This window comes from Artemia franciscana, chromosome 7, assembly GCF_032884065.1.
Source record: "Artemia franciscana chromosome 7, ASM3288406v1, whole genome shotgun sequence".
NCBI classification, from domain to species: domain Eukaryota; kingdom Metazoa; phylum Arthropoda; class Branchiopoda; order Anostraca; family Artemiidae; genus Artemia; species Artemia franciscana.
The window spans coordinates 47,721,528-47,734,715 of NC_088869.1; the positions used below are offsets into that span (position 1 = coordinate 47,721,528).

The window sequence follows — 13,188 nt, forward strand, 5'->3', positions numbered from 1 at the left end:
CTGTCTCTCTTTTTTTTATGTGTTTGTGCTGTTGCATTGGTGATTTCACTTTTCATAATAGTTTTCTATTTTTTTTTATAATTTCTCCGGCATTAATACATCAATAGTAGTATATATAGAAATTATGTCAAAACGGCTTACTATTACATTTTGTGAAATTCTTGTATTTTCAAGTTTTTCCACTAAATCAACCGAATTACTTATGTATGATTTTCGGGATTAGAGCAAAGATTTGAAAATCGTTAACAGTTGATTATTCTCAGATTGTTAGATTAGAAAGGAATTTATTTCGACACGATTTTCGCATGTCTAAGAACGAATTTATAAGAATTTGGAAAATCAGAGGTACAAATCTTCGATGAATTATCATGCTTATACTACGAAATTTACTCCTGAACCAGCTATCGTTAATCTCTCCTCTAGAGATCATGAACCTAAGCAAATCCAAACTCTTGAAAGAGGTCCAAAATCCTCTTTCCACACAAAGAAGTTCCGGTGGCAGATATAGTTTCCTCTCTAGATTCCTCTTTGCACAAACCCTAAATATAAATTTCTAACCCAGATGAAATTAGCTCTTGTTTTGGAATCTTGTCAAGATTGACAAGATTCCAAGGTTTTAATGTCCCTAGTGAAAATTTGTAATAAGTATTCAATGCATTTTCAGTTCCATAATTCTTTTATCAGCAAATAAAGGGCTTCCCAATAGTGGCACCTCTATCCAGGTTATTAGTGAATATATATGTAGAGCACCTTGGAAATTGGGCCTTAAATTCATATTTTTTGAAACATATCTAACGGAATTACATGGATGATGTCATATTGCTCAGGAATTACAGGAAACTGAACTCAGGTTTTTTTTTAGATTATCTTAATACATACGACCGAAATCCACAGTTTACCTTAGAAATTGAAAATAAATTACCGTTTCTGGGTGCATTAATTATTCGTAGCACTGATAAACTGGGTTTTACAATTTACAGAAAACCCACATAAAAAACAGATATCTACATTTTAAATCCAATCACACCCACAAGTCGAAACAGCTGTTGTTACCTCTCTAGTCGATGGTGCCCTAAACATTTCTTCTGAATCTCACGTTACAGATGAACTAAACTTTATTAGAGGCATACTTTTTGAAAAAGGTTATCCTATTGTCATTATTAATAATACAATTAGCCGAAGATTGGCAAGTCACTCCCATAAAATCAAGGGTCTTTTACCATACAAAACTCCTGCCAAACCCTCAAATATAATTTACCTTCCATATATTCCAAAAGTCATGGCAAATTAAAAAAAAAAGTTTGCATGCAAAATAATTTTCATGCAGTATTTACCAATAATTTTTACACCTGCCCCCAGACTCTGTGGCTTGTGTCAACCTTGGAAGGTCTTGTTACATGATCATTTAGACTATTTTTTGAACAAATAGCTATCTTAAAATAACTGAGGGCACTAGGGAAAACTAAGACATAAAGGGGAGGAGGGCTAATTGCCCTACCAATACTTTGACTCTTAAAAAGGGCATTAGAGCCTCTGATTTCCAATAAAACAAGCCCCTATCGAAGTCAAAGCAACCACCCTTTCCAGAAAATCTTATAGGCCTCAGGGGCATAACTTACAACCCTTGCTCTAATGGCTCTGGAGGGAGGGGGGTAGTCATCCTCAAAAACATAATTAATGGCCCTATCAACCACACTGAACAGAGTGGCTATCTCAAAATTTTCATTGGATGTGTTTGGGGTTCTCATGGGCATGAGGGGGAAAGGGGATGGTTGCCCTCAATCACTTCTAATTATTGGAAAGGCACTAGAGCCTTCAATTTTCAATAAAATGAGACCACTTCAAAGCTGCTATGACAACTCCTTCTATATGCAGTGCCCTAGTAGAAAAAAATACATTGTGTCCACATATGTGGGTACATTTAACTGTATAACTTACCACTTTTAATGAAAGAATCATCAGGAACTGTGATATGTTCAGCCATTGTTGGTATTTGTGGAAAGTCCATAAAATATCTTGGAATAGTTAATGCAAATTAAAAGAAGTATGGTACTATCATCAACATCTGGATGTGGCACTAAAATTTTACTCAGGAGAGTAGAAGCAATAGTCCCTAAAAATACAAAAGCTATAAAGATTAATAATGACTTTTAACCTCTGTCAGTCTACCCATGGCAGAAGACACTTTGGATAATCTTGCTTGCAGCTCAGGGAGAAGCAAGCCATCCAAAGTAACTATGGAGCCTAGGTAGGTGAACTCTTGAACAACTTAGATCCCAGTGGTGATGTAACTGTATTTATAATGTTGCTTTTGATTTAAGTTAGAAGAAACTTTCAAGGTAAAAAAAAAAAAAAAAAAAAAAAAATAGTTCTTAGCTGATTATGTTAGCAAATTTTCTAAGCTGAAACTTGTCAGGTTGGGACATATGGTTTAACTCCATAAATAAAGATTTATTCATGGTTTAATGCTTAAAACACAACAATATGTAGGCCAATCATGTATATGATGCGATTATGTATTTTGAAGAGTCTATATTTAGCTGTCCTTACTTATCTAAAATTCGATCTAAAAAGATATTACATAATAGAATTGTATTTGTTAATTAATATTCTCCAAATGAAATATGGTATTAAAGCTCAGGGTAATCAGAGGAGACACTGTAAAATTCTGAGAAGAAATTAAAAAAGAAAACAGTTATTTATATCATTCTTATAAGAGCTTCATTTTACTTTAACACCATACTTCCTTAATGTGCATATATACAACCAAATTTAAGCAGGCCTATTTTGATTGAATTTTTCTATTTCTTCAATTTGTTGATGTTGCTTCTACCTAAAAAAAAGCACTAAAATACTTTGTACATCAATACATGATGCTTCATATCAATTTACCCCCTAACCCTCAGTATTGTGCTAATATATAGCCAAACCCAAATTACATGTTTCTTATTCATTTTGTAGTATAAACTCTTGTTTCATCCAATACCCATAAACAACCAGCACATATAGCCTATCCATTTGTTTCAATGAGTATATGTGATGCTTAAACAACCATTTGTTTCAACCATCAATATTGAGGAATTCAACAAACACAAATTGCTTGGGAAATATATATTTTGTGCTACATATTATTACTTTAAGATTCTGCAAAGATTTCAAATTAGGTATTTTATAAGTTTCATATTTTTAGGTTTCTAATGTAATTTCAGATTCATAATAACATAGAGTAATTTCCAGTAAAAAAAGACCCAAAACTGTAGCATTTGACTATTTATAGTTTATTATAAACCCAAGCACCTAGAACAAATACAAAATATAAGCACAAGCAAGCAACGTTATAAATATAAGCACAAGCAAGCAATGTATAAGCACAAGCAATATAAGCATAAACAAGCGGGTTAGTCCATAATGCTGCATCTCCCTTCTTTTCATGAAAGGCGGTCTGCCTACAAATCCGGCCTTTTAGGTGGCCTAACCACTCTGCCGCTGCGGGTGTGCGGCCTCACCTTTGATGTAGTGGTAGGGGATTTAGACCCTGTGGCTGGGCAGTCAGGCGTAGGAACGAAGGTTGGTGCGACAAGGGGTGGGTCAGAAGGTTCACCTTCTTCTCTTGGTAACGGAACATTTCTTGGCGAGGTTTCGATGTCCGTGCGGATTGGCTGGGGTGATTCGGTTAAGATGGGATGGGATATATCATTGCTTTTGTCCTGTGTGGTGGGCTGGATTCTGACCTCTTCCTTGGCTACGGGAAAGGAATGGCGGGAGATATGGACTCTATTTCGTCGCAGCCTGGAACCGTCTTCTGTCTCCACTACGGATGATCTGGGGTTCTCATGGCATGATATGATTTTCGCTTTGGTCCAGGGGCCGTTTGTTTTCTTCTGGATAAAAAGATAAGATAAGATAAGATAAGATAAGATTTATTTGCAAAAGAACTATCACAAGCTCTAAAGAGCCGAATTCGCTTTATATGTCACTAAAAGCTAAGAAAAAAATCAAAATAGTACATTAAGTCAAACACTTAAAATTAAAAGGAATTAAAAAAGTAAAATCATCAAAGATAAACTTAACAATTAAATTACAAAAACATTGCAGTAAAAAGGGGAATTTGGCAATTACATGATCACGAATTATTATTAAGGTTTTTCAGAATAAATGGTATAAAACTTTTGCGAAGCCTTTCTGTAACAGCATGAATCGGAGAGTAAGTTGGGATTGCTAAGGAGGCTGACCGGGGGAGTCGGAGTCTAATGGGATTGTGAAAATCAGGGAGTAAGTCCTCAGTGCGGGGATTGGAAATGACTGATTTAGCGAAAAGCAGGCAAATTTTTTCCCTCCTTTCTTTTAAGGTGGTAATGCGCGCAGCTTTAAGGAGGAAGGAGTATGGAATTTTGCCTTCTTTGTAAATGATCCTGAGCGAACGCTTTTGGACCGACTCGATTTTGTCACTAAGTTCATTTGAAAGTTGCGAATGCCAGACCGGACATGCATATTCCAATAACGGTCTGATAAAGGATAAGTAAACACGGAGGGAATGTATCTTAGGACAATTAAATTTGTTTAGTAGCTTAAAAATGGATAGTGAAACATTTGCTTGTTTAACAATGTTGGATACATGTGTTTCCCACTTAAGATCATTAGAAATTGTGACACCAAGAAGCTTAACATGTTTCACTAGCATTTCGCTTGGGATCGGATCGCAAAAAGCAGGAGTAGATTTCAAGAAGTTTATTGTCATTATCTGTGATTTAGTGGGATTTACTGTCATATTTAGATTCTTGGATTCATCCGAACATTGGGTTAGGATTTCAACGGGGTCACTTTTAATATTCCTATGACATACTTCAAGGATCGACAAGTCATCAACATATTTCCATCGTTGGGGGAACTCCTTGCCAATTTCGTTAATCATGACAAGAAATAATAGTGGTCCCAATAAGGTTCCTTGAGGTATTCCACAGTACCTAGGGAGGGGGTTAGAGAAGGTATTTTTGTATTTTACAACTTGTGATCTGTCTGAAAGGAACGATATAACAATATTTACTAAGAGTGGGTCAATTTCAAAGTTATCATGTAGTAAACGAATTAGGATAGTGTGGTCAACTAAGTCAAACGCTTTTTGGAAATCGACTAAAACCAGGTTTAGCCAAACATTTGGTTTCTCTAGTTCACTTAGGATCGTGTGAATCAAGTGTACAAGGTAATGGGTGGTGGAGGTTTTTCTTAAATTACCAAACTGTCGGATGTCAATGCGTGGTATAATTTTAATTTTAAGCCAGTCACAAAGGAACCCTTCGTAAAGCTTAGAAAAAACTGGAGTGAGTGTAATAGGACGTATGTTGGTTATAGTCAGACTGGAAGATTTCTTTGGGATGGGTGTTATAAAACCAAGTTGGGAATTTACCAGATTTTGTAATTTGGTTAAAAATATCAGATAAAGGTCCAGCAATTGTGTCTGAAAAGGCTTTAATCAAGTCAATTGGGATGTCTAATGGGCAAGTACTTGATTTTTTGAGCTTTTGGATTTTATTTATAATATCAGAGGGAGAAATTTGGGGGAAAGAGGTGGAGGGAGGAAAAGTTTGACCTGAGCCAGTGAAAGGGGGGAGACTTTGAACTATGGACGCAAGATGCAGGTTCAAATCGTTGGCTATCTTGGAAGGGGGCTCAGGAAGATGAAAATTAACTTCAACAGGGTTTTTTCCGCAAATCTCTTTGATTTTCCTGTACCATTGTTTGGGTTTGTTAGAATACAAATCCTTAACCTTACTATTGTAATACCCAGAAGCTGCCTTTCTCAATTTTCTCTTCAGGAACTTTCTTAGATCATTAGCCTGTGAGATATGTCCTTGCTTGAACAAATTGATTTTTTTCCTTATTAGTTTTTTAAAAGTCGCAGTAATGTAAGGTTTATCGGTAGAGCATATTTTAATTTTTTTCTCCGGAAAATGGGCTTCATAATTATTCCTCAATAAACTTTGGAGGGACAAAGCCTTGAAGTCGACATCATTTGTTTGGTACACAGGGGACCAATTTTCACTGGTGATCCAAGAGCCAAAATTGTAGAGTCCTGAGTCAATTAGAGGTCTAAAGACGGTTTCAGTAATAGTAAAGGAATGTTTAATTGTAGCTAGTGGAGATAGGAGTAGGCTAAAGTGGTAACTACCTCCGAGAGGGGGAAGAATGGTGACGGGTCTGTAGAAATTTGACATATTGGTGCATATTAAATCAAGAGTAGAATTGCCTTTGGTAGTAGGGACTTTTACAATTTGTTTTAGACTAAAAGTATTACATGTAGACTCAAGTTTTAATTCATTTGCATCACCTAAGAGGAAAATTCCAGCATTTGGGTATTTAGATAGTACATAGTCGGCACTACCATGCAATTTTTCAATAAAATTAATTTTTTCAGTCGCTCTCTGCCCAGGAGAGTAGTAAAAACAGCACAGGACAATCAAGTTGAAAGGACGTGGTAAGACTTTAGGTCGAACACAAACCCACAAAATTTCATCAAAGGGAGTAAGACAAGGAACTAATATTTCTGAAGGATAAAAATCATTACGGACAAAGAAAAGAATTCCACCCCCTTTCTTACCCAGAGGGTGGGTTTCGGGTCTGAGTTTAATAAACTGGGTGAAATTATTCATTTTTAACATGTGTGTATTTTGAGCGTGTACTTCAGTAATAGCGATTATGTCTGATCTATATATTTTAGAAAAGGAGTCTAATTCATTAAGTTTGTCAAAATTAAGACTTTCAGCGTTGCTTAACAAAAGTGTGGGAAATTTAAAACGACCTGCAAAGGTACCATTTTTACACTTAACTTTATTTAAATTACAAATGGGTACAGGGGGCGTGGTGGGATTCTTAGCGGGGGCCAGATTAATGTAGTCAGAACAGGGGACCAAGGGAGCACATTTGACTTTTATGGGATGACTATTAGGGTCAACATCGAAAGATGAATTATTAGAGTAAGAAAAGGATTTATCTTGGGGATTTGGGGACGGGGGGACGGGCAATGATATGGATGAAGCACGAGGAGAACAATTGGGATTCATTGTAAGACAATTAAAAAGTCTCAGACCTGAGTCACGTTGACAGGGTAGGCACGAGGGATAAAATGAATGGACTGGGGGTGGGGTTTCGTAAAGTGCTGGGAAAGGGGGCCTGGTTGGGAGTAGTGATTCATGTCCGTCAAGAAATTGTTGGTTTGTGGCAGAGTAGGGAGGGTACAGGGCAGCATACTGTGAGGGGGGAGGAAATAGGACTTCTGTGTGCGGGGTGGGGGAGGAGGTAGCAAAGGATAAGGGAGGAGAGTTCGGGATCGGGAAGGGTTTGTCAATTTTTGAGCTGTGCCTGATGAACTTTGATGAGAAATTTTTGCTTGAGTGCGGTGCACTAAAAAAGGACGGCGGAAGGGAGATGAGTGGCTCTTACAATTTTTATCTTTGGACAGGGACACTGGAACAGGGCCCCAGGGAGGAGAATTAACATCATTTACTTTTGGTGCATGGGCAAAACTACAATATTTGTTATTACAAGCTAAAACTGGACAAAGCTTCACATGGTCAAAACTGCACTTAACGGAACCACAACTACCTGAAATAAAATTACGACATATATGTAAAAATTTGCACTGCTTACTAAATTTACAACGATTATGATTAAAATGTTTGCATATCACATTTTTTTTTTTGTTGGTACTCTTTTGCTGGAACTTTGTTGATGCACTTGGCTGAAAATCATTGAGCTCATTTTTTTTAGTGTAATTTGCCTTAATTCTATTTTCGAAAACACTTTTTGGCTGGAGCTTGGTTGAAGAAAAAACGTGTTCAAATACACAATTGTCTCCTAATTGGCAAGAACCTGCCAAGATTATATTAGCACATTTTAGTTTATTATCAGAAGAGACAGTCTTATTACGCAGGCTATTCACCTTGTTAATATCCACACGTTTTTGAGCATCTGTAATGTGGTAATCAAGGCTACCATTATAATTAGCCTGTATCAAGGGTGGATTGAGGTCAATGAAAATTTCCGGATTTGTGTCACTTGTTGTGACAGGTATCACTGGATTTAATCCTCTAAGTCCTTCATCAATATTCATTTGGTTTATGGACATTGCACTTTTTTTATGGTCAGAGATGAAAGTGTTATTAACCACATTCAAAATGGAATTACATGCAGGTTGATTTGCTAGATCGCTTTGGTGAATTGTCAAAAAATTGGAGATGAAAGTTAATGCATCCGTTAGCTTTTCTTGTATAACCAAGATTTTGGTAATATCTGGTTGTAAGATGGGGGGTGTAGGGACAGTGTCCGTTTGAACTGATTTATCAATGCTACAGTCAATTGTTTGACAAGATGCATTTGTTTTCCCTTCAGAACAGCCTCGGCGTTGGGGAGGGACAAGGGAAATTGTAGGATCACACAAACTAGTGCCAGCCTTGTTAGAAACGGTTGGTTCTTCAGTTAATAGAGGAAACTGGCTGAGCGGAGTGTCTGGAAAATGTTTAGGGCTGCTGAGATCACTTAGAATGCTAAGAATCCTTCTTCTTTCAACAGGGGTACGGGGTGTCGGAGAAGTTCCGGATGAGGAGATAGAAAGCACTGGAGAAGAAGTACAATTTACCTTAGACTTAGTAGAGCAATCTAGGCACATCCAGGAGTTATTCCAACTAGTGATTTCTATCCTAGCACACTTTTCAGTCCCTGCATGGAACCAAGAACTGCAATTAACACATTTGACTGCGTTTGAAGTAACCCGTAATCTGCATTCAGGACAAAACTGTTTTGATTTCATCATTTAGTCTTGCAACACAGGTTTATGCCTTATTTAATTGAAAGGTCTTAGTATGTCTTAACAGGTCACTAATTATTAGAGCAAGCGAAATGCGACTGCATTGAATGAATGCTAGATGCGAACTCTACTTGGTCTTCCAGTTGAGGTTCACGTAGCGGTTTCGCAGTCTTATCGTGATAGCGTTTCTGTCTTTCCTGTTCCTTCGATCTGTGTTGTAGGAAGGTCTGAAGGGGGGTGACTCTTGGTTTTAGCTGGTTGTATGTTGATGGTAGGACTGACCGTAGCTGGCGGCTCATGAGGAGTTGAGCAGGTGAGGCATGGCTGTCAACTGGGCTGTTTCTATATTCTAGAAGTGCAATATGTGGGTCGTTTCCACTTTCTTTCGCTTTGGTTAGTATCTGTTTGCAGGTTTGTACTGATTTCTCCACCATACCGTTTGATCTCGGATAGATGGGGCTGGAGGTTTTCAGACTAATTCCCCACTCTTGCGCAAAATCTCGGAACTCTTGTGAGAAAAGTTGTGAGCCGTTGTCTGAAGTTATCAGCTGAGGGATTCCGAAACGTGCGAAGTTGGCTTTCAGTTTGTCGATGATTGCGGTTGATGTCTGACTTGACAATTTGTCTATTTCAAAGTATCTGCTATAATAGTCGGCAGTGATGAGATAGCAGGTCTTGTTCCAGTTGAAAAGGTCAATGCCAATGTGTTGCCATGGGAGTGAGGGCAGCTGGTTGCTAATCAACGGTTCCTTTTGATTATTTTCTGCAAATTTAGCACATGTTTCACATTTTTGGACGAAGGACACAATGTCAGCGTTCATCCCTGGCCAGTACACAATCATCCGGGCGCGCTGTTTGGTTTTGTCGATCCCAAGGTGTGCTGAGTGTAGCTGATGAATTATGTTGGTTCTGAGAGGATGGGGTACGATGATTCGTTGACCTTTCAAAACTAACCCATCGTGGATTGCTAGTTCGTCTTTGATATTCCAGAATCGAACGGCATCTGTTCGGCACGACTGGCGTGTACCGGGCCATCCTTTGAGTATGAGTTCTTTGACTGCCTTGAGTTGAGTGTCTTTTTCTGTCTCGCGGCGTATTTCGTCTAGTTTGGAGTCGCTCACTGGCAAGGATTTCATCACTGTATGCACAAAAACTTCGATGTCATTCTGCATTTTGGTATCAACGTCTGGCAGGTGTAGTCGAGAGAGTGCATCTGGGACTGGGATATCTGACCCCGGGCTATAGTGTACTTTGATGTCATATGGCTGGATCTGAATCATCATTCGCTGTAGTCGTGCTGGTGCTGTATGGAGTGGTCTTGATAAGATGGTCTCTAATGGGCGATGATCTGTTGTCACGATGGTTTTTCTTCCATAGATGTAGTGATGGAAGTGTTTGCACCCAAACACGATCGCATACAGTTCCTTCTCTAGTTGAGAATAGTTCTGTTCAGTCGTGCTAAGGGCCCTAGATGCAAATCCTACGATCTTCCCATTTGAGGAGAGCTCAGCTCCAAGTCCATGCTTTGAAGCATCAACCTTGAGTTCGACTACTTTGCATTTATGGTCGAAGAAAGCTAGATTTTCTGAAATGCAGCTCTTGATCTCTTTCATACTTGCTTCGTGTTCGGTTTCCCATCTGAAATCGGTGGCTTTAGTAAGATCTCTCAGTGGCTTATTTTTCGAGGATAGGTCGGGTATGTATTTTGATAGGAAGTTGAGCATTCCTAATAGTGTCTGTAGCTCTTCTTTAAACTGTGGGCTTGGCATGTCTTGTATAGCCCTAATCTTTTCTGGGTCTGGTTTTATCCCGTCTCTGCTAATGATATGTCCAAAGTACTTGACTTTGTCTTTGGAAAATTCGCATTTTTCACTGTTGAAGCGGATTCCTTTTTTTCTGGCTCTTCTAAGAACGGCGGATAGTCTCTGGTCGTGCTCCTCGCGGTTCTTTCCATATACCAGAATATCATCTACAAGTATTCTGATACCTTCCAATCCTTCAAACGCCTCTTCCATTTTTCTCTGGAACTCGTCTAGCGCAGACACTAGGCCGAAGGGGTATCTCTTCCATCTGTATTGGCCGTAGATAGTGCTGAAGGTTGTATAGTAGGAGGACCGCGTGGAAAGTGGGAGTATCCAGTAGCCTGAGCGGGCATCAAGCCTGCTGAATACTGCCGCTCCATCCAGTTCAGCAACGGCATCGTCGAAAGATGGGACCGGATAGTAGGGGCGTTTTATCGCCTTGTTCAGGTCAACAGGATCGATGCATAGTCTCACACCACCATCTTTTTTCTCCACCATGACCATGGCATTAACCCAGTCTGTTGGCTCACTGACCTTTTTGATGATATCGAGACTTTCTAGGCGCTCCAACTCGGTCTTGAGCTTCTGCTTTAAGGCTAGCGGTATTTTCCTAGCTGGATGTACTGTGGGTGTTGCATTGTCTTTTAAGTATATTTCACACTCTGTTTCGAGTTTGCCTATACCCTTGAAAACATCACTATATTCGCTGACTGGTGATTTTTCAATGTTCAGAACAAGCTTGATCAGGTTCATGTCTTTGCTTGCTTTAAACCCAATTATAGGTGTGGTGTTTGACTCAACCACATAAAAGGTGAGTTGCTGTGTAGGCCCATTTTTGTAGTGACAAGGAATGTTGCAGACTCCTACATAGGGTATTGTCGATCCACAGTAGCTGGTGAGGCGTTGCGTGGCTTTCAGCAGCTTTGGCTTTGGCGACAGCTTTTCCAGGTACTGTGAAGGTAGGATGTTGACCTGAGCACCCGTATCGATCTTGAAATCAATGTGGATCTGCCCACAAACAGAAATCTCAGCAAAGATTTCATCCTTGCTGGAGTCCTTGTTGATGGCATACAGGAACACCTCTGTTTCTTCCTGGTTGTACAGGTCACTGGTGAATGCTGGAGTGTTTGTGGCCTCATTTCCAACGATATTCACCGCCTTACTTTTGCAGACTTTTGCAAAATGGTTTTGTTTTTTACACTTGGCACATGTTTTCCCTTTTGCAGGACACACATGCTGGGGTGAGTAATTTCCGCCACAAAAGTAGCACTCTGTCTTTTTAAGTGAGAAGCTGGAGCGACTCTTTGCAACAGCATCCACTTCTTGTTTTATTTCCTTTTGTTCGAATGTCTTTAGTTGTGCTTGGGTTGACTCGTGAGCTCGACATATTGTGACAGCTTGGGCCAGAGTAAGGCTGTCACCAACGGCTAATAGTTTTTCACGTAGTTTAGGATTTCTGACTCCACTAACTATTTTGTCTCTTACCATCTCACTTTCACTTAAGTATCCGCATGGTTTAACTAGAATCTTGAGCTCTGTTATGTATTTGTCAGTACTTTCTGTGTTGTTCTGGTCTCTTTTCTGAAAAACATAGCGGGAGAACACTTGATTCTTTTTGGGGGCAGCATAGTCTCTAAACTTCTTGAAGTAGATCTCGATTTTGTCCTTCTCTTCATCCGCAAGCTCAAAAGTGCTGAAGATTTCTCTGCCTTGTGCACCAACCCAGATTAAGAGGTAGGCACATGCTACTTTCTCAGACTTGTCAGCAAGGGGGCCTTGGCACATAAGCTTTGCGTGGTTTTCGAATGCGGTCCATTCTGAGTCGAGGTTGTCTGCATTCCAGTTTATTGACGGGTGGGTGATCTCCATGACGTCTGACACCATGTAGCATTTGACTATTTATAGTTTATTATAAACCCAAGCACCTAGAACAAATACAAAATATAAGCACAAGCAAGCAACGTTATAAATATAAGCACAAGCAAGCAATGTATAAGCACAAGCAATATAAGCATAAACAAGCGGATTAGTCCATAATGCTGCAGAAACCCTACCATTTCATATCACTCATGATGTTAAACCAGCTGTGCACAAAAAAAAGAAGTATTAGAGCAAATGCAAAAGTAACCCCTTCCATGAGAATTATGAGAAATTTAAAGAAACCTAAAATAAAGTTAGGTATCTCACAAGAAAACTTACAATAGATTATGAAGAGGGATTAACATTTGATTCACTAACCTTAAGGTATTTTTGAAGCATGCTTCAGGTTGGAAACCAGGGAGACACTCAGTTACAGTACAACTTGTGAATGACAATACAGTTAGGACCCCAAAAGATATAGCAGCCAAATTGAGTAGTCAATTTAAGTCAGGGTTCATGCCTCCAGATGATGCCCTCTTACCAGTAGCACCAGAATATTCTATTGAGGAACCTATTCAAAAGATAAAAGTGGTTGCCTCTGATGTAGAGAATTGATTAAAGCTACTTAATAGATAGATAGATAGATAATTTTATTCACCCACTCGATACAAAACCACAAATGGCACGAATGGAGTACAAAGAAGAAAAGAAAAAAAAAAACAAAAA

At 39.0% G+C, this 13,188-nt stretch overlaps 1 protein-coding gene across 2 annotated transcripts in view; it reads right to left on the reverse strand.

The window, feature by feature from the left end:
• The window catches only part of LOC136029388 (zinc finger protein 287-like), a 32,691-nt gene that overhangs the window by 9,503 nt on the left and 10,000 nt on the right, over positions 1–13,188 (reverse strand). The window contains exon 2 of one of the 2 annotated variants that reach the window (XM_065707721.1): positions 1,939–2,113. In XM_065707721.1, coding sequence (XP_065563793.1) covers positions 1,939–2,008 — 70 coding nt within the window. In that variant the 5' untranslated portion in view covers positions 2,009–2,113. Of the gene's footprint in view, positions 1–1,938; positions 2,574–13,188 lie in introns of those variants that run through there. The other variant, XM_065707720.1, reaches the window with a different exon arrangement.